This window comes from Opisthorchis viverrini (genome assembly GCF_000715545.1).
Source record: "Opisthorchis viverrini unplaced genomic scaffold opera_v5_66, whole genome shotgun sequence".
Taxonomy (NCBI): Eukaryota; Metazoa; Platyhelminthes; class Trematoda; order Opisthorchiida; family Opisthorchiidae; genus Opisthorchis; species Opisthorchis viverrini.
The window spans coordinates 333564-357784 of NW_008751723.1; the positions used below are offsets into that span (position 1 = coordinate 333564).

The 24221-nt window shown below is 43.6% G+C and overlaps 1 protein-coding gene across 1 annotated transcript in view; it reads left to right on the forward strand.

The window, feature by feature from the left end:
- Positions 1-23983, forward strand: part of T265_04184 (hypothetical protein) — a gene marked incomplete at both ends in the record, with an annotated part of 59675 nt that extends 35692 nt beyond the window's left edge. Inside the window, 6 exons of the mRNA XM_009168866.1 lie at positions 4458-4603; positions 4662-4837; positions 15050-15292; positions 15640-15898; positions 20401-20600; positions 23715-23983. Of these exons, the coding sequence (XP_009167130.1) occupies positions 4458-4603; positions 4662-4837; positions 15050-15292; positions 15640-15898; positions 20401-20600; positions 23715-23807 (1117 nt within the window). The remainder of the gene's footprint in view (positions 1-4457; positions 4604-4661; positions 4838-15049; positions 15293-15639; positions 15899-20400; positions 20601-23714) is intronic.
- Between the last annotated feature and the right edge of the window lie 238 nt (positions 23984-24221).

Sequence of the window (24221 nt, forward strand, 5' to 3'; positions counted from 1 at the left end):
TCAATGGTCTGTAACCGGTCAGTTGGCATTTCCGAATAAATAACTCCGCAGCGAAGCCCTTCTTCCTTTCACTGATAGGTTTTAGCGTAGCCTTACGTTTAGTTTGGTAGGCTGATCGCTTTAACATACCGTGGATACTTTAAGTCCGTTTTCTCAAGTTCTCCCTCTCAAGTGACCGAAATGATAGAAGGCAGGGCCGGTGTATTCGGCCGGCAAGCTTTGTGTGGACCGTTCAGAAGAGTGGCCCGTGTACTTTCCCCGCCGACTTGTTAAATGGCATTCTTATAGTTGATGAATCTTGTGATGTAGGTGTAATCACAGTCCATAACCGATACCAACGAAAAAATGTTCTGAAATTGTTAGCGAAAAGATTCCTCGCAAACCTCGTGTTCAGGTCCGCGAGTTTTTCTCAGCGGCATAAACATCCACCCGTCTATGCTTGGTTCCCAACCGCAACTCTCCCGGTTCTGGACCCGCACTGTTTAAACGTTAAAAAGCAAAATTCCTTCTACCTGCGAAATTTTAGCTTCAGAAGAGGGCCAAGGGATAACTGAAAAATTATGCGGCTACATTTATTTTCGATTCTAGCTTTCACGCCGTCATACATACATACATATCTAGAAAACCAAAAAGGTGAAGCATTTCGGAACCCATGCGTTGCGGAAAACTCCACGAGGACATGAATACTGCCTTCCTAACCTGAAGTTTATAGTCACCACAGGCTTCCCAGAAATCATACACATGCTTTACCAGCTTCGTCTTCTGAAGAAGTTCCATAACCGGAAAGTCTATCACTGTGTTTGTCGTGTCTGCTTACGCCGCAACCGACTGTAGTTATGATGTCATCGAAGGCAGTTTTTATTTTGCGGTGTGCTAAAATCTGACATCATGCCGGAAATTTGAATGCGCAACTAGACAGACTTCGCTTATCTGAGACTCATTCGGGTGGTAGGCTTGGATTGGACTCGGTACGCACGGACACTGGCGGACGGCTGCTTCAACTAATGCAATTCGCAAACGGTTTTTATGTAGTAATAACTTCCAAAAAACGACTGGTCATCTGAGATCAATCAACAGCCTGCTAACAGTTACTGATTGGGGGGATCAGTGACTCGTAAAGGTGGACGATTCGGTTGGCAACTGGAAGACTGGCAGATCCAAAATTTATCAGAACTTTCTTAAGGACTCCTCCAACTGCTCCGTCGTCGAATGTAGATTCGTGCTGAAACGAGATAGCCACATATTTCCACTACCGACTGTCGCCTCTGGCACGGCGCTACCGCGTGAGTTCAAGTAATGGATACCAGGGAGAGCAGTGTCACAGCTTGAATTTCAGATAGTTATCTTCGCCAGCCCCGAACAATTTAGGTCGACGAGTTATCAGACGTCGGTTAGAACTTGCCTTGCGCGCTGAGGTTGAATTCTCACGGACATGTATGGCGAAGAAAATGGAATAGGCGCAGGAATCCGAGAATGCCTAAAGATCCGCACAAGCGGTTCCGGGAGACCGCATGTGACCGAAACCATGAAGAATCAAAGTGCGCGGCCATCTTCAATAAAGATGGACTGCTTGATGGCCTGGTTGAACCCTACGAACATCAATTCTTACCCCGCTTCCGGCATTCCGTTGGATGACTGAAATCCAGTAGAACCGTGGACGGTGTACCTGAAATTCCCTGTGGCCTCGGAGTTTTACGAGTGCATATGTTCCCTTAAGCACCGCCGAGCCCCTGTTCCGGATGCCCTATCACCAGCATTTTACAACATAAGACCGAAGTCTAGTCAGCGCTCGTCTGCATATGGGAAAAGGAGATTGTCCCTGACTACATGGGAGAATCTGTGCTTATGCCCGGTGGTGAAACCGGCCCAGCAGTGAGTGCACCAGTCCCATGGAATCAGTCTGACTCCAGTCGGACGCTTATCATTCGTCACCTTATACTCATCTGTGAAGCATTTAATCGAGAGTGTCCTTGTACGGTCTACGTTGATCACCTGTTCAAATCACTTGAAGTGCTAGAGTAACGCCATACGTATGAACGACTCACAATTTTAGTATCTGTGGATTTTCAAGACTCACTGGACTCTCCTGGTAGGACTGTGCTTAACGTGCGCGCCCACTAAGGAGTGTCCTGGAAGTTTGAATTTGATATGTTCTTCAAATTATCAAAATTCAGCTTGTGACGGTTTTCGAAGAGCTCTCTTATAGCCTCCATTCCTGTGCGCGTGTTAAAAAGCAGCCAGATAGACAGGATATCGAGGATTTAACATTAACTTCGAGAAACCTGAGTCTATCCCCTTCCATTTTTTGATCGATTAGATAATGAGACGAACAGTGGAATGCTTTCAAAACCCTGGTGTTCAAATAGCTGCCGACGAAAGCGCTTTTGCCGTGGGATATGCAGACCTCTACTCTTTGAAGCGCAGAAGAAGACGCAGATGCTGTTGAATGAACTGGCCAAAGTTATCCCATCCTTCAGCATGCGCTTTGCATACACTGTAAGATCGTACTCCTGGACGTGTAGTCTGAACGCGTCACTTACAATCCAGGGAGAAGTTATAGGGCATTCTACGTATCCTTGAGGTTGTATAAGCTCCGACTGTAGTGTGACAAATGAGATCGGTTCACAGTTCACTAGGGCTCGGGTTGCGTTTGCCAGTACGAGTCAAACTTTTTGGCAAAGCAGCATATTCCTCATTCTTAAGGGACGTGAACCTGGCCACAATACGGACTGTTTTGTTGTGAAACGTGGCCTCTGCGAACAGCCGAAATGGGACGTATTCAGGTCTTCAATGAGGTTTGTCTCAGAAATATTGCTCGTGTAGGCTGGTGCTGACGATGTCGCAAAAATGAAATTAGGAAACGAGTGTTCGGTTGTGTAACGGCGGCTTCTATCGAAGAATGTGTCCAGTACCAAAAGCTGCGTTGGTCAGGCCATGTAATGCGTATGGGGAACCATCGTCTGCCGAAGAGAGTGCTGTTTTCCGTGTCCAATTCAGAGTGGCGAAAGCACAGAAGTGGCCAACCGTTGATCTTGAAGAGAGATATATAAGCGATTACGAAACGTTTGCAAGCTGTCGGTGCTGTTCGCTTTCCAGGATGGGATCCACATGCTCCCCCCAGTGCATGGTTGGAGGCGTTGCAAGGTATGGTCGCTATTCGGTTTCAGTGGCATTCCTCTTCTCGGTCTCTATCAAGACTGCGTGAAACCTTTTCTGCAGATGTGGGTATCTCGAATTGATTGTTGTAGGCTAGAACCAAGTCCTCACGCAATCTACTTTTATTCTTTTTTCAAAAAGTAATTTTCTTGTGGAGGCATTGGTTGTTCGGATGATCTTTATGTCTCATTGCTGGATTGGTGTTAAGTTTCCTACGACCTGTCGTTATTTCTGTTTGTTCCGTCAGTCTCTACCTGAAATTTCTGTGTTTGGAGATGTTGGATACTCAAATGATGTTTGCAAACTGGTATCCGACCCTTTCTCTTACTGTTGTGTTCATAGCAGTGATTTTTCCGAATTAATCGGCTTGACTCACGTTCATCGATACCAGTCGTATTGCGGACCCGCATCATGATGTGTTCTGACTTAATGAACGAGCGCCTTTATCCGCAATCCAGTAACACTCTCGACGCACCGTACAGTTGAACAAGTGTGTGTGCATCCAAGATGAGACGATTGCCAGTTCATTAGTTCCGATGCTACTGTCGAAGAGCTATTCCCAAGAAGAAAACAAAGTCACTTCATGCAGAATTACTTTCATCACAAGATGGAATGCTCTTCAAAAACAGAGCGATGTACTCACCCACGCTGATGGCTAGTATTTTTCAAACCATCACCATATCTGTAACATTGTTTTTGTCGAGATTAACGGTGACCTGAGGGATGTTCGGTGGACGTTTGCGAGATTCTGTTTGGATTTCTTCCCCAGCGTGCAAACAGGGGTGACTAACTAGTTAAGAATTAGTACCTATGCAAGCAACGGGGACCTGACTTTGGCAACATCCGTTGAAGCATGTAATTTGGACCCAACGAATAGAAGCGGCGGACAAGATAAATGACTCTTCAATTTACTTTCGAACGAACATATAAGCTCCTCAAACTGATGCTTCACCGCATTATAAACATGCTGTAATGATCCATCCTTCCTGGCTACGAATGCTGCCCGCTTTGTCCCACAGGTTACATTTATTTGCTTCCTCTTGGTTTCTGACTGAGTGCATCTTACCTTTCTTCAAAATCTAACAACGGTGAAAGAACTGGTGACGTTGAACAGAATTTTCTTGCTTAGATTTTTGTATTGGAACGGTCTCTGCTGCTGTTATGGCAGAGTTGACCAACTATATTGTGTCAACTAATTGCTCACTTGAGGCACCTACCAAACATATCGATTGATTCCTACGCGCGTCACATACTATTGATTATTTTAAATAAAGTCTACAACCGAGTGAGCTACCATCAAGATCCATCCCATCCATTGACAAGATGCCAGCAGTTATGCCAAGATTTACGGAGTATCTCCCCGAAGGAAAACTCAAAGAGTTACGGGATATAGCAAATGCAATTGTGGCCCCCGGAAAGGGCATTCTGGCCGCCGACGAAAGTGTTCGTAAGTAACTAGCTGTGACTAAGGATAAACTGTTTTTGCTTCTAAACAGCCACCCTAGGCAAACGATTGAAGGCCATAAATGTGGAAAATTCCGAAGAGAACAGACGTGCCTATCGACAACTTCTGTTCTCTGCCGATCCAGTGTTGGCCAAAAACATATCTGGTGTGATTCTCTATCACGAGACCTTGTACCAAAAAACCGATGACGGGATGCCACTCGTTCGTCTCCTTCAGGTAACATGAATACTGTGGTTTAATTGCCCTGCTAACTATCACCCCAAATTAAGTGCACAGCGTGTGATTCCCTATTAGCTTGTGCAGTTCTTAGTCTTGCAACCCAACCTATGGTGGGAAGCGCGCGGAATGTTCATGGTCTGTATGCAGTCAGTTACAATCTTCATAGAGCTGTTAGCCATAGGGCTGGTACACAATGTCGTTGTTTTGCATGGCATTCATCGATTGTCCAAGGTCGTAGCAGCCCAATTATCTAACACCAGTGCAGTTTTTAATGAGTTACACCTGTAACTGGAAAACCATACATAGTTTATTTTTTGCGTGGGATTTCAGCCTAAAATGAGTTTTTGCTACGCCTCTTGACTAGGTTCATTTATACGAATACAGCTGGGATGGATTTATCCTTGTAGTTAGGTTCTGACGCAGTGAGACTCGGTGTTAAATATCACCGCTGTAGTAACAGATTGATCTGCGTTTTGATCACTTCACCGTCTCTTTAAAGCGTTGGATGTATCTGGTTATAAAAACGCATCGGAGATCTAGGTACTTGTGATATGGGCCTGTTTCCCCCATGGCTCGCACTTCAATGGGCGCAGTGTAGATGTTTCACCTTGTAGCTGTGGGTTATCACCAGGACTCAGCTGATAGAGTGCGTGTTGTATATTGTAGCGATCGAAAAGAACTATTTTTATAAACGCGCCCAGTTGTTAAGTTTCACTGCTTGAAGATGAGTTATGCCTCGTAAATCCGCTCGATAAAATAACGACCTCCCGGAAATTACGGTTTTATGCCTGTTGACTTCTCACTTGGTTGACCTCACGCATCAAATTCCTTAGGAGTCTGACTATTCGACATAACAGCTCTTCCTAAATGAGGTGACAGTAAATTGCCCGTGTTACTTCGAATCGCTAGCCACTACTATTTTATAACTTTGTGGTTGTGCTTACAATCCTGCACTTAGGGATATCGAGTACCTCCAGCCTATGACCTTTGGTCGAGTTGCGTTTCGTCGGGAATTTGAATGTTGTGTTTAGCTACCAGTTTGGATTGACTGAGAACTCACAGGGAAAAGCTGAGTCCAGAGCCCGGAAAAGTAATTAAGCTGGAATGAGCCCCTGGAGCTACTGCGTTCAGGTGAATGAGCCGTAAACATTAATTGCTGTTCAGAAGAATGAATAACGTGGGGGATATCTGTTTCGAGACGCCAGGAGGCATCATTATCGTCATCCTCAAAAAACACGAACTTTGTGTGAAAATCTTCGTGACAGATATGGCATTCGTGGTATTCTGTGGTTTCATCCTTCTCCGGCTGAGTGATCACAGAGCGAGACAAATCTGTTAAAATCACACTTAGTTCCATCTTCCGAAAGCTTACGCAGATCGCATATTCGTTCTTCGACAGGTTCTGGAACAGCATCACTGCTTACATCAACCAACAGTGAAAATCTTCCATGACTTGAAAACTGTCTTCTACCCAATTTGGGTTCAAGTAGAAAATAAGGTTGATGGAAACTCGGGGACTGCGCCTCCCTGATGAGCCCCAAGAAGGGCGAAAGCGATCGTGGGCTGTCGAAGAGTTTTCAGCAAACTTGTGAGTAGTTTGTCTTCCATCCTGTTAATCATCAGACACTCTGCAATTGTCTGTAGTGCAAAGGTGTCCCCCATGACTTTGTAACCGTTCTTAAAGTGGTGTATTTCGAAGTTTTCATCCATATGATCATGAGAAACCAGCACGCGGCTTCTGATGCTGGTGGAGTCGAGATTCACTCAGGGTATTCGCTCACAGATAACGACATCTCTTACATACGGCCAATCGAGATTGAAACAATATTAAATAAACTAATTAATGCTGGGACACATACATTTATTTGCAAATCAATTTGGTTTTCATGGGAGACTCAAGTGAATCTCTCGTTTATGATGTTCTTCAACTGAATTTGCTGCACAAGGGCCGCCTCACATTTCAGTTGATACGATATTTGAGTATTGCAAAATATGTTCATAAAGGAGAACTACTTACAAGGTTGCTGAAAACTCTTCGGCAGCCTTATTGTTTGTTATTCGTCTCACGCTTGTATCGTGTAAAGCACTACTGCAAGACTGGTGAAGATCAGACCCGAAATTTTTTTGGATGAGCCGACCGAAGTGGTAAGCAAAGTTATCTTCCTGGCCCCCTGTATATGCCCAGTGGTATAAAGAAAGTCGATATTGCCATTCGATTAAGGAAGACCAGGGCGGCATTTATAGACTGTTTCGAATGTGGAGTCAACGTGACATCAGCTTATCTTTCAAGTGTTGGTTTAACGGTGTCTCAGTTCGCCCCATATTGTACCAGTCAGCTATCTGATGACTACAAACTCACAAAATCTGATAACAAGCATTTGTGCTGTAGACCCTTCCGTGAATTCATTGAAATGGAGTCGATACTCCTTGATAGTTTAACTAGTCCACTGAAGCGACACCAAGTTAACCTCATGTGGTGGTTTAGCTAGCTGAGTGTACCGGCCCGTGATCGAGGTGAAATCTTCGAGGGCAACCGTTGTGTATATTTTTTTCATCGGTGCATTCTATGACCGAAGCTGGCTGCTGATGTTCACCATGACCTTTTCTGGTCGATATTTATGTACATGGGAACTGCACAAAATAATTGGATCATGTCACATTCACCAACAGTTAGCCTCGATGGCATCCAGACTGTGATGCAGTGTCTTGGATTTGTCCTGTCATCTGAAACTTCTGTGAATGCATCGATCGGTAGATGAAAACTACCGTCTGGGATTTGCGGCTAAGACAACAGTAAATAAAACTGAGGTATGCGTATTATGAAGCAAAGAATTGATTACCAACGTTTGAAAAGAACATTCCAGCGAATACCATGAGTTCACTCCGGGTTTTGTGCTTTGCCCGCATTAATGCTTCTTATATGGTTGCAAAACTCTGAAACTGAAAATAGTGCCAGAAATCCAAATTGCAATTTCAGGGTCAAGTTGATCAGAATTGAGACACTGAGCATGTGTTTGTGAACATGGCCCTAAAAAATAAAACAAACCAATTCGAGAATTTCTTAGCTCAAGCTTTCAAGGAAACTTAGGTAAATGCAGTCTCCATGTGGACAGATAATAAGTAGGCAAAGTATCAGACTGATTTATTCCTAATTGGCTTTGTGGTTGGCCAGGAGATTACTCGAGGGAACTCGTTCCCGTCAACCACTGGAAAAATCACTTTCGGCGGCATTTTGTCTTGAGATCAACAAGTTTCAGTATTCCGAATTAAGCCATTTTTTATTCATAGCCAAAGTGTTACCAAATTGCTCGATAAAAGTAAATAGGATGTGACCATTGGTGTGTCCGATGAGCTGAGCGATTTCACTGCAGCTGTTCGTCAGTGTATCTTGATTTGTTGTTTATAGTTGTTCAGTCACTGTCACGAAGAGACTGATGTAATGGTTTGCGCATCTCCGCAGTCAGTTGAGCTATATTGGGGTGTGTACGTGCGACACTAACGGAACCTCTCATACTAGGTTGGTCAATGATTGGCGGTCTGACTAACAGTTTCCTGATCCTTTGGGTTGGGGTTGGAACGTGTGTGGCGCATCGCTCTGACGACCTTACCCCAACAGCTGGTTCGTTGCGGCTAGGATTTTGAGCCAATGGCTTTGGCTTAGGACCCTAATCGTCCCCCTTTTCTAGGTCTGGGTACCTTGGCAGTGTCCCAGCCCGCGTACAACTATGAACTGTACAGTTACAACTAATTTGATGCCACATAGACCGTCACGTGTCATCAGTCGGGTCGCCTTACTTGCTGCAAGTAGCAAGGTGGATAAACGAAAACAGGCTACTTCGGAATCCTCACTTCTTTGTCTTTCAAACGTTCGTTTTGCTTCCACTCAACCTTTTTCTAGCGGCATTTTCTTAGGCCATTCTCAAGGGCCCCTTGTCGCTGGTTGCACATTATTGACAGTTGACTTAGCCACCACGACCAGTCTTAAAGCGCCAGCGCTTGGTTCATGTGAGATCTTTTATTGTCCCACTTTGAAACAATGTGAACAACAGGCTGTTGTGGCGTATACGATGGACTCGCCTCCTATTGATTTACTGTCTATCTGAAACGAGGATCCAAGTGTGTGATCTCCCCAGCGACTTCCGCTCGGTTTTGGTTGCGCATCCTCGCTAACGCATATGCCACCGTATCTGGTTCTGTTGTTCTAAACCACCGATTTGAATCCTCTTTACTTGAACTGTAGTCCGCTGGTGATCACTTTTGTGTGGCAACGTCTCTGAGACTATCCCATGAAGACACCGATAATCGCCGTCTGTTCGCAGTATCTGCTTTCACGACCCAATATTCTATAGCTCCGATACTCCCAAAGGCAGTTTTTATGACGTTTTGAGTGCCTTCTTGCGGTGAGCTAAGGGTTGGGGATATTGTTGTCGTTCCCGGGACACGAATGCGCAAGTAGGTTGACTTGGTGCTGCTTAGGTTCATTTGAGTGCTCGTCTTAAATTGGAATCACAACGGACAATGCTAATAGCCTGCTGAATTTATATGCTGACTACAGACTGTTTATTTGCAATACTCACTTTCGGAACAGTCGAAGCCGCTATAAGTGGAGCTGGTCAGTTGTTGATTATTGCTCGTTCGGGAAGGTTTATGTGGATTCGGATCACTCATTTGTTCGATCCTGCTTCCCGTTGTGTTTTTCAGGGGTCCGCAAGATGCGCATACTTCGCCTGGTAATTAAGAAGCTCTTGAATCCTAATGTAGAACAAGTTTACGAAAACCTTCTACTGAAGTGCCTTTGGATAACACGTCTTCTGATGTTGACTCTTACAGGAGGGTAGGTCCGGCACCGACTACAGACTGTTTATTTGCAATACTCACTTTCGGAACAGTCGAAGCCGCTATAAGTGGAGCTGGTCAGTTGTTGATTATTGCTCGTTCGGGAAGGTTTATGTGGATTCGGATCACTCATTTGTTCGATCCTGCTTCCCGTTGTGTTTTTCAGGGGTCCGCAAGATGCGCATACTTCGCCTGGTAATTAAGAAGCTCTTGAATCCTAATGTAGAACAAGTTTACGAAAACCTTCTACTGAAGTGCCTTTGGATAACACGTCTTCTGATGTTGACTCTTACAGGAGGGTAGTGTCCGGCACCTATAAAGATTCTTGGCACTCCGCTTGTGGAATGTCAAATTGATCGGAGCACTGGATCTTGAGCACCACTACAGTTGCTTGAAGCTCGGACACGTATTCCTCCTGTTCGAGAGTACAATATCACTAGATAAACTACCAGACTTCAGGTGAAAGGAGAATCTGCACAAATCGTGAAGCTTGGTAGGTCCGGAAATCTGGGAAGATGAAAGAGGCGAGAAAAGCTTCGAATATGTGTAAGCCATTCCAGCTGATATGCGTATCAGACTGAAAGAGGTCGCCGGTAAACGAAGCATTCACCGATAACAACGACTCGATTATCTCGAAAATAGAAGAGCGGCTGAATTTTTAGGTCAAACGCTTTCCAGAACAACTCAACTGGATACATGCTGAAGTTGCTCGGCGGAATTTCCGACCTGCATCGTGGTCCTGGACAATGATTTTGGGTTCTATAACTGTTTCGGAGTGCCTTCTGAGTTTCTTTTGACCCTCAAGCGTCAATGATCTGCTGGTCCCAATAATTTCCCCTCCACAATGTTCAAAGATGGTGGTGAGCTTTTCACTCGGTGCTTATCGATTTTTTGCTTGGGTGAAAGAGTCTATCCAAACCAACTGGAGCGAGCCAATATTGGTGCCTATTTTCAGAAAAAGTACTCGCAGTAAAGAAGCAATCACAGAGAAATCAGATTGTTGTAATCAGAGTCTTTGCACCACTTACCATAAGTCGTCGGTCCGTGAAGGTGGAACTCCAGAGCACAATACAGGATTCCCGCCAGGAAAAGGCTGAATGGACAATCCGTCGAGTGTTAGAGTAACGACGCGCATATAGTTGCCCTAAAATCTTGATGATCTTTGAATTCCAGAGTAAGTTTGACTCCACCGACCGATTCATTTTTCAGCAACATTGTATACCCCAGAATTCCGTGAATATCGTGCGCCGTTAGTAGTTCCGTGTTTGTATGCGCGTGAGAATATATGGGAAGCTCTCCAAAAGTTTTTTTTACGAGCAATGGTGTTCAATTCCGTCATTCAACGAGGCACTGTAAGTTGCTGAACGCCATACATATCCCGGAAGTTTTATCAGCTCTGACGGTATTGTGACAGATGAAGTCAATGGACGATTCTTGGAGGCCAGAATTGTGCTTTCCATGTTATGTCACGTGTGACATCAAGGGATGCGTGCACCAGATTATGTTGCGGGCTGAACTGTTACGTGGTTGTGAACCATGGCTGGAGTATGTTGGAAGCGGTGAATTCGAAATGAAGTGGTCAGGAAACAAGTCTTTTGGGGTACTTTACTCAAAGACTGCATCCAGCACTCCAGTATAAGGTGGCTGGGCCATGTATTACGCATGGTGAGTTACCGAGAAAAGCATTGCTTTCCGTTCTTAATTCGGAGTAATGGGACATTAGAAGTGGACAGAAGTTTATATGACAGAGGATGATGAGAGGTGTTATGAAAAGCTTGGGAGGTGTTGGTGGTGTTGGACCTCCAGGATGCATTCCACGTGACGTCTCTGGTTGACTTGAGAAAATGAACTACGTGACAGCTAATAATTGTCAGTTGTGTCCATACTCTGAGATTCTATCCGGATAAACTGAGTGTTGGAGATGTAGGTACCTAGGTTGTTTGTGATAGACTAGCCTTACTCCTACCTGGTCTATTTTTTCTTCATGCAAGTAAATTGACATGACTGTATGATAGTGAAGCGCAATTGTTGTTATCTGGGGTTGCTCTCAATGATAATGATGTTTTATCAAGTTATTGGGAAAGATGCTCTCGGCACAAACACTTGATGCTATTTTAGTCGAGTTGTCTTCGAAGAGGGGATCGCTTCAATCGAGTTTGAAATTTGTGAAACCGCTTTTCTTTTTCTCTTATAAAAGACCCTATTTATGTGACTGATGAAGACTGGCCCACGAACCGTCACCGTTTTCACTCTTACTGTGGCTCACTACGTAAGCACCGTCCCCGAAACTCAGTTAAACTTTTATATAGACGTTTGCTGTATGCTGCAGTCAATTTTTGACACTCAAGCAACATTCCGCAAAGCCATAAGCCCACGTTACATTTTAAGTTCACTAAGATCAACATCGTCTTCTGTACGCGAGTCACTTTCTTTGAGTTAGTTGCCTCGCAGTGTCATCACGTAAGCCTGAAGGTGCACCGAGCTTCTGGCTGCAGTATCCCTTTGAACTTTCGTGGTCTGCTTGCCTCAAAGAAAGCAATCGGAGTGACGCTCCCACATTTAAGCAATTCTGCTCAAAAGTTTGAACTGACACCCTCTTCAGTGATGCGGATGTACATGTGCTGCAGGACCAGATCATCTGCCGAAGCAGTTTTATGGGAATAGTTTTAACTACTAACAAATGTATTAAGTAGCGCAACTTTAAACTGTTTAGTTTCCGAATGTAAGCCGTCCAGCTTGACAGACATGTGGTAATCGTACGAAACTAATAAAACTAAAATACCTTAAGTCAAAGCAGTAAAATCATTAAAGACAAACTAAAGATGCCACTCGACCTCATCCTTGAGATCGAACAAGCTCTTTTGAGTGGATCCAGTGAAAGAACTGGAACATTGCCTATGTTTCCTCCAATGATGTCTGTTAGCCGGTAAAACTGACCCAAGGTATTTCGGATGGATCAGTCACTGAACGCACGCGTCCATCAAGCATAGTTAACATAGCAGTGATGATTCTACCTAAGTGGAGATTAGCTGCTGTAAGCATGCTACCGGCTGGCACTAATAGCTCATTATGGAGCGACCCAATTCTATTTGATGGGAAGGTGGATGCTGCCTCTGTGAGAAATGCCTTTTCTTTTAGATGTCATTCACCGAAGTTCCACTGTTTAGATTTCCTCTGCCATGTCAAAGTTTCCACGCATTCACTCATTCCGTATTCACACAGCCGTGAACGCTCAGCTGTTGAGCGTTTGACACAGTGGTGGCACAACATCACAAAATTGTATGTGCCGCTGGATTGTAGTTTTCACGCAAATACCACACATCACAGTCCGTGTCACCTTCATCCTCATTTTCCTAAATTTACTTATTCCATCTCGGTGTTCAGTGATATTTTTGACCTCTCGAACAGAGTCATCTGGATAGTCTATCGGACGAACTTACTCTTTGTAAACCAAAAGAGACATTGCTCTGTGGATTTGTTAACTTACTATGGAATCATTTGTATTAGGATCTACAATCGTCTGAATCATTATAAGTCTTTTCAAAGCCTTTTTATGCAGTTTTAAGGTCAAAAGGTCATTTCTCACATCTGAATTTTATTGTGCCAGCAATTCTTCACTGAAAAAACAGTGGTACCTACTTTATTGTTGCCAAAATTTTTAGTTTTTATGTGAGATGGGAAGTGAATTTTGTTTCGGTTGGTCACAACTGTTACGCGAAATTACTGTTAAGATTATGCACCATTGTATAATGGAAGAGTTCGGTCTCTGCCTACATTCAACCATACTTTGCTTTTGTCTTTACCATTTCTAACGTCAACGGGATAGTGTGACCGTTATGATAGCATGAGGTAAGGTCTGTCACAACAATTAACCACATACCCACAGGTTTTAATTCAGGTTCGAGGTATCAAGAGTTCGGCTTCGGTCCCGTAACTCAGCTACATCCAATCTTTACTCAACAAGTTATAAACAGAGGTATTTATCAACTGAAGAAATCCGAGGAAGGCGCGATGGCTTGAATCATAGTTAAGAGCAGCTGGAAGTGATGGCTAAACGATAGTCTGAGAATGTTGGTGGTCTGAGGGGGGTTGAGAATTTTCAATTGAGGTTTTGTCCTATAAGCGAAGCCAATCTATAGTGAAAAGCCAAGAAGCGCTGAATAGTTATTTCGTTCTAATATGTAATCGTCAGCAGCGCATAACTCACAAAATGTTCTAGGGTTTCCAACTTGCAACCTTCCGGCTAGTAGTTTGGAAACTTAACCGCTTGGTTACCAGTGGATGGTCAGCAGCGTCTTTCTGAGCAAGTCTGCATAGACTTACTCCACATGCAAATCGAAATCCTCAACAACAATCCCCAAATACCCTCATACTGCTAACACGTTATTTTAGGAATAGGTGATTCCTTTCTGGTAAAATCACTTGACTCACGGAACACCATCGCTGTTCATTATGGGGACCTTAGCTGTGGAAACATCAAGAAGATATCTCGCGACTGTGCATATACACGTTTCTCATCGGCGATATATGGGTAGGTGATTTTGTCACCTTCCAGCTGGACGGACTAGCAACCCTTTATCTGTCATTGTGTACTTGGCTTGTGTTGACTGAGGTCTTAAGAGGTACAAATTTGATACATCTGATGACCTCTCACCCCGGAACGATGCCCACATTTTAAGCACAGACCAGCATCTGACTCCTGACTGTTTGCCCTAACGCCATATGGCTTTTTGGATAACCCCTTTTCTTTCTTTCCCTTTGTTCTGTACTCCTAACGACAGTTCAGCAACAGTATCCGACAACAGGGTGTTGCTGTTTGTACTGTGAATGAGGCTTAGCCACTGTGGAGTAACTAAGTATGGAGTATCGTGGGCTATGACCTTTCTCCTAATATCATTTTGTCAATCATTCTGTCCAGCAGAAACTGCCCGGTACTTATAGGAATTTTTGCACCTGGAGTACTTTCTGCTGTTAACACGAAGCGAACAGAATTACGTGTGCGGCATGTTAACTAACCGCAAGAAACTCTGTTCTTCTTGCGTTTATGGTAATTTGGGGCGCACTGGTTCCATAAAAACTCGTACTTTTTCCAGATCATAACCTTTCTGAGGTATAAATCACTATTTTTGTAGCTTTATTTCTGGGAGCCAACTTATCCGCCTTTCAAACGTAAGGTTTTTACTCATTATCTATCAACAAACACGGGTAGGTTTGAAGGGAATGCTGCAACACTAAGGGCAATGTAAATGCAGTGTTTCTTCAACCTCACAACTTTTGGCAAATACCTTCCCACCAATGTATGTGTTCATGTTCATTTGTAAACCATTGTTAATTTTCAATCATTCACTTCCAACATATCCATGCATTTACAAGGATCGCGGAATAATCCCAGGGATTAAAGTGGACAAGGGAGTCGTGAGCTTACCAGGCACTCCGGAGGAATGCACCACGCAAGGTCTAGACGGGCTGAGCGATCGATGTGCACAATACAAAAAAGATGGATGTCATTTTGCCAAGTGGCGTTGTGTCCTGAAGATTTCAGACCGGACACCAAGTTATCTGGCAATGAAAGAGAATGCCAATGTCCTTGCCAGATATGCAGTTATCTGTCAGCAGGTAAATCATGCAGCTAACTTTTGTAACAGTTGAATGCTTCACTGTTCATTTTTTTCGGTACATCCCTGGCATGTGTTTTGCTCAAAATCCTTGTGGTTAGCACATCTTTGGAGAATCGACGCATCGAAGCGCATACTACTTTATGAACATATCAGCTATTTTGATCCAAATGACGCTTATGCATCCCATCCTATGTTTTTACGTTTGGTGTACGGCTGTTTATATTCATCTCATAGACTTTTCTTGCCATAGGAATAGGCGTAACTTTTTAAGGAGGTCGTATGATTACAATTGCATCCTCAGAATAAAGTATCAAACATCACGTGCATTCGATGCCGATTTTGCAGAATGGGATTGTTCCTATTGTTGAACCAGAAGTTCTCCAGGATGGGAACCATGACCTGTTCACTGCCCAACGTGTCACTGAGGAAGTCCTATCGTTCACATATAAGGCACTGCAGGATCACCACGTATACCTGGAAGGTACACTGCTGAAACCAAATATGGTAACTGCTGGGCAGTCACACAGCCACAAATACAGCGTGGAACAAAACGCTGTCGCGACGGTACAAGCTCTCCAGCGCACTGTACCACCCGCGGTTCCAGGTAAGTTATCAGAATAACATACTGTAACTGAAATTTCGACGAACGGTTTCTCTTGACCCAAGTTCACTCCCTTGCTCTGTTTAAAACGATGTCTACTTACCGGTATTTGAAAAAAGCACAAAGGGGCAAGCTGCTGTCATATTTTTTTCCGGGCGTACGCTACAAAAAATGTCAATTATATACAAGGAGAGAAGTTACTAGGAGTGCGTCACAAACTTTTTATGGCTAGTTAAAGCAGCAACTTAGTATTATATCTGCAGATCTCAAATACTCAAGAGTGGTTGGATATGTTGACCCCACAAACTTCACTTTGAATTCCCGTCTTTCCGGTTCAGTGTTGTCTTCCCACAAAATAGTTTCGGTCTCGCGACCAAAAATAGGTCCACATCACTACTGTAATTTCTCCTACACTATATGGTGCACGACTAATTTCCGATGATCGCTCGGCTGCATATGATCGACATAAGGAAGCTGGAGATATATGCCTGATGAGTTAATTTTAATGGACCCCACAGGTGGGGTACAGAGGAATGATGGATGGCTAACGTATGGTGGGAAGGATTCTTCAGGCAGTAAGATATCATTCGGTAAATTTTACACAGCGCAAAGGTCTCCCAGATTTGTTCATCTGAACGGTAACTTGGGTTGCACAGCCATAAGGCCCATATCCACAGTCTCTTCTATTGATACTCGATATTTGCGACCAGTCAAGTACTTACTATTCTGATCACATGGAATGTGATCGAACGTGACAGCTGGGTAATGGGCTGAGTTTGGCCCGAGACATAGGCGAACCTTTATGCAGCACATTCAGTTTAGGAAAATCCTAGACGAGAGATTCATTCGGGTAATGGGCTGAGTTTGGCCCGAGACATAGGCGAACCTTTATGCAGCACATTCAGTTTAGGAAAATCCTAGACGAGAGATTCATTCGAGTCTTGCGTGAAAACCAAATTGATTTGCAAATGAATGCACTTGTCCGTATGTGTGGTTAGTACTCATTTTTCTTACACTACTGATATTGTCTCAGTAGTTCGAAATCCACTCCCCTACAAGCATTTTCCATTTCGCTCTGCACAGTCCACCGGAGGTGCAGCTGGAGAAATCACTGATTTGAAAGGGTACGGTATGTGTAATAGCGGATCTAATGGTCCAAAACGTTATCCGTGACCAACGTACCTATTACACTACAGGAAACTCAATCCTTAATTACCTGTTTGCAAATTCATTGATGGATTCAAGCACCAGTAATTCTATGAGACATCGGCGGTCAAATCCCCAAAAAAACTTACATCATCAGTCCGCAGAAGCCATATGCCACAACCACACAGCACTACAACCCTCAATGTAGCCTGGTAAACGTGACCCTTAAGACCCAGTGATATAACTGTTTGATGCCACAATTGATACAAATTAGTAAACGTGATTCGGCCCTTCGACATTGGTACACTGACATCGTCAGAGACACTTCCGTCAGAGCTAATACAACAACCGTTTTACGTAAAATTATCCACAGTCTCCATTGGTTCTCCTCAAAGTATAAGTTATATGTTAAGAGACTGCACATTCTGCATTTTGACTTCGCTAATGTAAGACGCATTTAGAAAGATGATGGTAGTCCGTTTATTCAATGTGACTTGTGCTTTTTTTCGACTTCAACATTTAGAACTACATAGTCAGTATTGCTTTAAACACGCAGTTTTTAAAAACTCTACGTATTTTGCTTCACAAGTTGATCGATGACGGTCACCAAGAACAAAGAGAGTGGACAGTCTCGCCGTACGCCACTTTCTGTTAGGATGCTTCTGTAGAACTCATCACACACTCACACACCTTGAATTATATAAATCGAAGTACTGGATTATGTTCAAAAGCTTTAACGTATCCCTTGTTGGGCAAGTGTTGTTTACAGCACTGACCGACCGGCAGAGTTGAACGCACCCTTTCAGGGGCATCAAGATTGTAGTTTCTCGACACATATGGCGTTGATCCAACACCTGTAGGAATGTGAAGACGTGGTTGATGTAGCATATACCTGGCCGTAGTCCATGTTGATGCCCATTGGTTATGGTTCTGCGTGTAACCAAAAGACGACGTCAGAAACATTGTTGCAACAGCAGTCAAACTGAAGTCTCTGTGGCCGCTAAATCCACTGTGAGTACCTTTGAAGATGACCATTATTATCGACTGATCCCAGTTTCTGGAACGGTCTCTTCGTCGGTAATAGAAGTCAGGATTTTGACAAAAAGCAGCTGAGGAATTCACGGCTCTTTTTGATCAGAGATGAAGGAGCACTATACTTCCATTTCACGTCTCTGTCAAATGACGACAGGCTGGATGGGAAGTGGCTGCGGGTCAAACAGCCACAACACTATTTTTGCTGGACACCAGAGCGACAAGTTAGTTCCTAGTGGTTGCACTAACAAGAGACCTCCGAACATCTGTCGAGCCAGCTGCGTGGACAATGTCAGAATTTTTCCTTCTGACATTCCTCTGACCTCTCAGAATGACCAAACTTCCTAGCTGCGCGGGCACCCATTTTTACTTGGCATCGGTTAGTTCGTCGAGGTTCTCTGGTTTCGGCCACATGGAATCTGTCACTGGAGCCACTGCAATACCAGACTCATATGAAAGACCTAGTGTTTGAATGGGTTTGGCTGGGTTGTACCGTATGATGGTAATCGGACATCATGTGCGGCTTTCTCCAGTGATCGTTGTCATCCGATATTGGATTGGCAGGTGCAGGGAAAACCGATTCTGATAAGTTTGTTTGATTTTTCGGTTCATGAGCTTCTCAGTTGCTGAGTAACCTGTGCACAGACCCAGAAAGCTCAGTGAAAGACGGAAACGGATAAGCTTGTGATCGGAGTTCACAGAGGTATTTTAGAAGTAGTAGAAGGTAGTAGTGAATCTCCATTACCGGAAACTAATGGTAATAATGTCTATTCAGGACGAAGGCAGGGTACCACATAATCAGGCCATTTCCGCTGTTCGAGTAATTGATTTTGCAAAGGAACGGTTTATGGTCTGTACATAGCTGGGTGGACATTCTGCGTACCGTGCGTGCGATAGATCGGTGGAAGAGCGACATGGTAGTCAATTCATTTACAATAATTGCGTCTTGATTTCTTGTTTCCGACAGACAGCATACGCCCAGCGTGCGACCGAAACACTTCATTTTCTTGAATGTTTTAGAGTGTGAACATGAAACGCGGGTAGGTAGAGAGGAATTCAGGACTGTAAAATTGATTTTCAAGTGTTTAGAACTTGTACCGAAAAGGATGTGCAGAAATTGCCGCGGGGGGTGGTGTAAAGCTAACAAATATCTCAGTCTTGGTGGTGGGACCCGCAGAAACAACACTCACAGTGGGATAAAGTGGGAAATAAGAAGGAATACGTGCAAGTGTAAGCGTGAGAAGCAGCCTGTTTTCACTTATCTTGTATGCAACAACAAAGGTGGGCCAGCTGATGGCACCATAGGATGGTCAATGTGGCACGAGGGTATTTCTGGCTATGAAGTTTGACGTTGTGTACAAGTTAGAGTACTGTCAGGTTGTCCATATCTGGACCACAGGGAAGCAGCTGGGTTCCGCAACCTGCCAGCTAGTCGTACGTGTCCCAGTCCCCAAAATACAGGACCAGGAGACTGTGTTCGTTAGACCTTCGTTCATCTACCAACCCGGTATTAGAAGCTATCTGTGTGTCCAGGGATACACAAACCGCGACGCCACAACAAGTTTCGGTTTCTTTGTGATGGATGGCAAGAGACGAACTTAAATCTGACGACTTAGTGTGTGCAACGTTGATGACTGTTTTTGTTTCGTGGGATAGTAGCACAGTATTCTGAGCATTCAGTAATCACACTTTATGCAGCAGGCATTTGCGCTTCCTTCCAGCTTGATACACGGAACACGTAATAGCCTTTTGGTCCTGAAAACATCATTTGTACCCCTTCGGCTTCTCATCGCAAAATCATATGAGATCCCATGGATGTGGGATCTCAGCATCGTTAATTAACCTAGAACCTTTCAGTCCTTCCACAGCTTCGGAAAATCCTCATTGGATTTACACATTGCAATTACTCCAGCACTGCTTTCATAACTTCAAGATATCCTACAAACTTGTTCTTGGATGGGGTTTTTACCCCACTCAAAGGAAGGAGAAAAGTATACTGAACAAAAAGTGCGGCGCAAAAATGTAGTCCATTACTGCAGATTTAACCGATTCGAGAACGCAGTTGACAAAATGACACATTCCCCTGAAGTCACTCGACTACTGAAATTTACTGTAAAACTAGCTGACTGTTAGCATTGTCGCAAATGACACCTTGATATGCAGACTAGAGTAAAAAACAGTCGTAGGAATGGCTACGCACATGAAGCAAAGTTTTCATATATCTGAAAACGAAAACTCACATTGCCTTTTGGCTTCGAGAAGCTCACATCTACTTCTAAAGTCAAATCTCCGTTTTCACCCTGCTAACTCTTCTCACCACTTTCTAGGAATTGTCTTCCTCTCTGGAGGCATGTCTGAAGTCGAGGCAACACAAAACTTGAACGCTATCAATGCTGCCCCTGGCCGTAAACCCTGGGCATTAACTTTCAGTTTCGGGCGTGCATTACAGGCATCTGTGATCCAGACGTGGGACGGCAAAAAAGCTAACGTGGTCAGTGCTCAACAAGAGTTGCTCAAGTTGGCACAGGTGAGTTTCTTCCTCGAACATGGGTTCGATGAATCAGTGTGCTTCGTTACGGTTGCCACGATAACTCACGGCCAGATGATGCCACAGTTGATCAACTATAGTTATTGTGTTTTGATTAGTTTTTGTCCTTTGGTGCTGTGCTTAACGTTAATGCTTATCTCAGTGTCATTCGTCGACGAATTCCTAAATTCGCCTCCGACTGACGTGACTATGAAAGTGTAGAACAATGTTTATATCAATAGATTACTAAGTGACATTGATACTTTTTAGCAGCTATTTTCACAGGATTCGAACTTCTAGGTACACCTATGGGCCTCATCGCTTCATAGGTTTCCAGTTTATTCATATGTTTATATCAATAGATTACTAAGTGACACTGATACTTTTTAGCAGCTATTTTCACAGGTACACCTATGGTTCTCATGGCTTCATAGGTTTCCAGTTTATTCACTTGGAACTGGTGGTTAGCAGACTTCCTATTACGTGGGAAGTAGACAGGCTATCTAGAAACAGCAGGCAGGCTACTGTGGTTAGCTGGCTCTGAAAACCAACTATAGTGCAACTCCTGACCAAATATAGCCTACTGTGATCAACTGGGTAATACTCAACAGAAATCACTTTAGATGATCACATCAAAAAGTGACGGGAACGAGAACAGCTCTTCTACACTCGATCTCTGGTACTGTTAAATTCAACGAGCGATGTGTTCCGAACCCAGCTGGTAGAAATCCCCTGCATATATTTTGTTCGCTGCTGAATAAAGAGTTTAACCTGTATACACGACGTACAAACTGGTATGAATCCGACTATTTACTGAAATCCGCGGGTGTGACTCCTATAAGTAGTCAGTTGGGAACGCTGGTCTTTCCAAACAGAAAATGAGCCTTACCAATGAAGAAGTCTCTCGTTGTTTCCGTGGGTCTTAACCTGTGATGTTATCACTACCTGAGTACGGAGCTTTGGTGTAAGTTCAAGGTATCCGGGGAGTATATATACTTGGTAAAGTTCGATGGTGTTCTTGTGAAACCCTCTTCCGTTCCTTCAATAGAAAGGAATATTTGTTCTACTCACCAGTCAGTGTGGCCGTTGGTCTCAGCTGCTTCATATTCACCTTGTCAGCGCTGTTTCTAAATAGAGGAACTCCCGTACAAACGTGGATAGCTGCAACAGGATAACGCAAAATGATCGACTCGTTATAAATATCCGTGATAAGTCATAGAACCGGCTACTTCCTGCTGTCTTAGGGACTTCCCGCGAGGTATGAATGACGGACCCACACAAAACCTGGCAGCCATATGTTTAAGAATACAATAGTCCAGGATGTAAAATGTGGAAAAGTGTCTGCACCGAATTCTAGGCCGCATGATCAACTGTACAGGACAACAAGTCTACTGTGAGTACTCGTTTGTTATGCTGATATATGCGTTGAAATCTACCATGTCGAATCCGTCGCTTACAGAGATCCACCATCGTTTCGCTATTCACACGCGTGGTGTTGTGTGGTAAATGTAATCGAATGATTGTATATAAGACATCTTACACACTGTATTAGAATTCCTGGTCCCCTGTTTCTTGATTTTTAGCCTAATGTCAACTCTGTCCGGCTTCGTTGAAGTACGCTGTATATGGTATGTGGGATCGGCTGCATCACAAAATATAGGACTGTACGTATTTTGGTGACAGTTATGTAATGAAATGTTTCGTCAAGTAAAAAGAAAGTGAGGCAGATTATTCTACAGTTTCAGGATAGTTCGTCAGACACGACCGATGTACTTAGTTACTGGCTTTCAGAAGGAGTTGTATTTAACTGCTATCCTCGCTCCAGTGCCTTAATTTTGGGAAAAGACCCGTCAACAAGAAACACAACAGTTTCATTGCGAACAAGCGAGTGCAAAAGTTAAAAAAGGCTCTGCGGTATTTAAAGGTCACTTTTGCCATTGATCCATGCTGTCTAACCGGCATTTAGTGAACACCAAGCGTCATCGATCGTGCTTTTTTGGCACATCTGAACACTCGTCGGTCGTTGTTGAATCGAGTGATTGATTGACTGACCTGGATCCTTGCCGGCTCCCCTTTTGGGATTTTCGTGGAGTTTGAGCGTCTCAGTAAGTTTCGGGATTATTTTCAGGAATCTGACCTCCCTGAAAAAATGAATACATTGAAAAATTTTACCAGCTTTTTAGTGAAAGTTTCGCCGCTAATGTGTTGGACAAATCTTAATATTTGTCCACCATGTTCCAGTAGGAAGATCGAAAAAAGTAGTAAATTTTTGGTGCCTGATTGGGTGATTTTTGGTCTGTTCACCAAGCCTGCTATTTAGGTTGCTAGCGTCTCGTCAGCAATCAAGAATGCCTCGTCAGTGCGCGGTTGAATTGATCAGTTAACATCAATTTGACAGAAACTAGAAGAATTTGCCTTCGAGCCCTATAAACGGTGAAACTAGTTATGGGCTTTCGAAGCGTTTTCAGCAACCCCATTAGTAGTATGTTCTGCCAAGAAAACTACTTGCTTACTTTAAATAAAATAAGTTACAAACAGACACGTCCATTACATATACGTCTTTTGATGAGAAGTTTACGAGCAATTTATTGTGTTTTGCTTTTATTTGATTATTGCTTTATTTATTTAATTCCATTTCAACAGTTTACGCGTCATGGCTTAACTTCCCTGGTAGGCTCATCCTTGGTGTATGCTCGTTTGTATCGATAGCGTTTTCATCTGCTTCGTAGTGCAGATAGTTATGTTTTAGTCTCCCTTTCCGGATAAAATCTGTGGGAAGCAAAAAACTTTGCCACATGTTCAGACATTATTCATAAACTAGCTCGGCCCAGATACTGAAATGTTTCGGTGTTTAAGCTTCAGATCAGGTCATAATAAGATCCATTTTGGCACCCTTTGTGAGTGATACGACCAATTATCCTTTGGTGACCAGAACAATCAAATCAATCTATTAAGATAGTCTCACCGTGGTTTACCCTAGTCGTATTCAACCAGTTCATGTAACTGTACTAACTAGAGAATAAGCTGGTTTGAATACTTTTTCCCACCAACTGCACACGTTTAGCGGAAATGGGCTCAGTTTCTAGTTTCTTTTCTCCTTGTATTTTATCACAGGCCAATGGTGCAGCTGCTTTGGGAAAATACGAAGGAAATCTCCAGACGGCAGCTGGAGGACAGTCTTTGTTTTCTGCAAACCATGCATATTAAATCACTCGGAAATGACATTACTCCACCGAAAACAAACCAGGGGCAGAAGAAGACAACAGCACAAACAGCTGTGTTTGGTGCACGTTACTATCTGCCATCAATTGTCATCCATTAATTTATTGCTGAACATTTGCTTTAAGACTGGCCGACAATATATTTCGCCAGTTCCGTCGAAACGATTTTTCGTCTTGGCGAGTATTTGTGTCTTTCACTCAATTTCGTGGTTCGATGAATAAGTATTTGCTGCATTCAGCAACTCACCCAGAAAGATGATTTCTTATAGGAGTGAAAAAGTTCATTCGGCTTGCTGTGCTCGGCCTATCCAACGAAATCCGATAGGAATTCGGCCATCAGTCAATAATTAATTGTCCACCACTTTCACGACCCTTACGTTGAATTTCTAGCTGTGGCCTT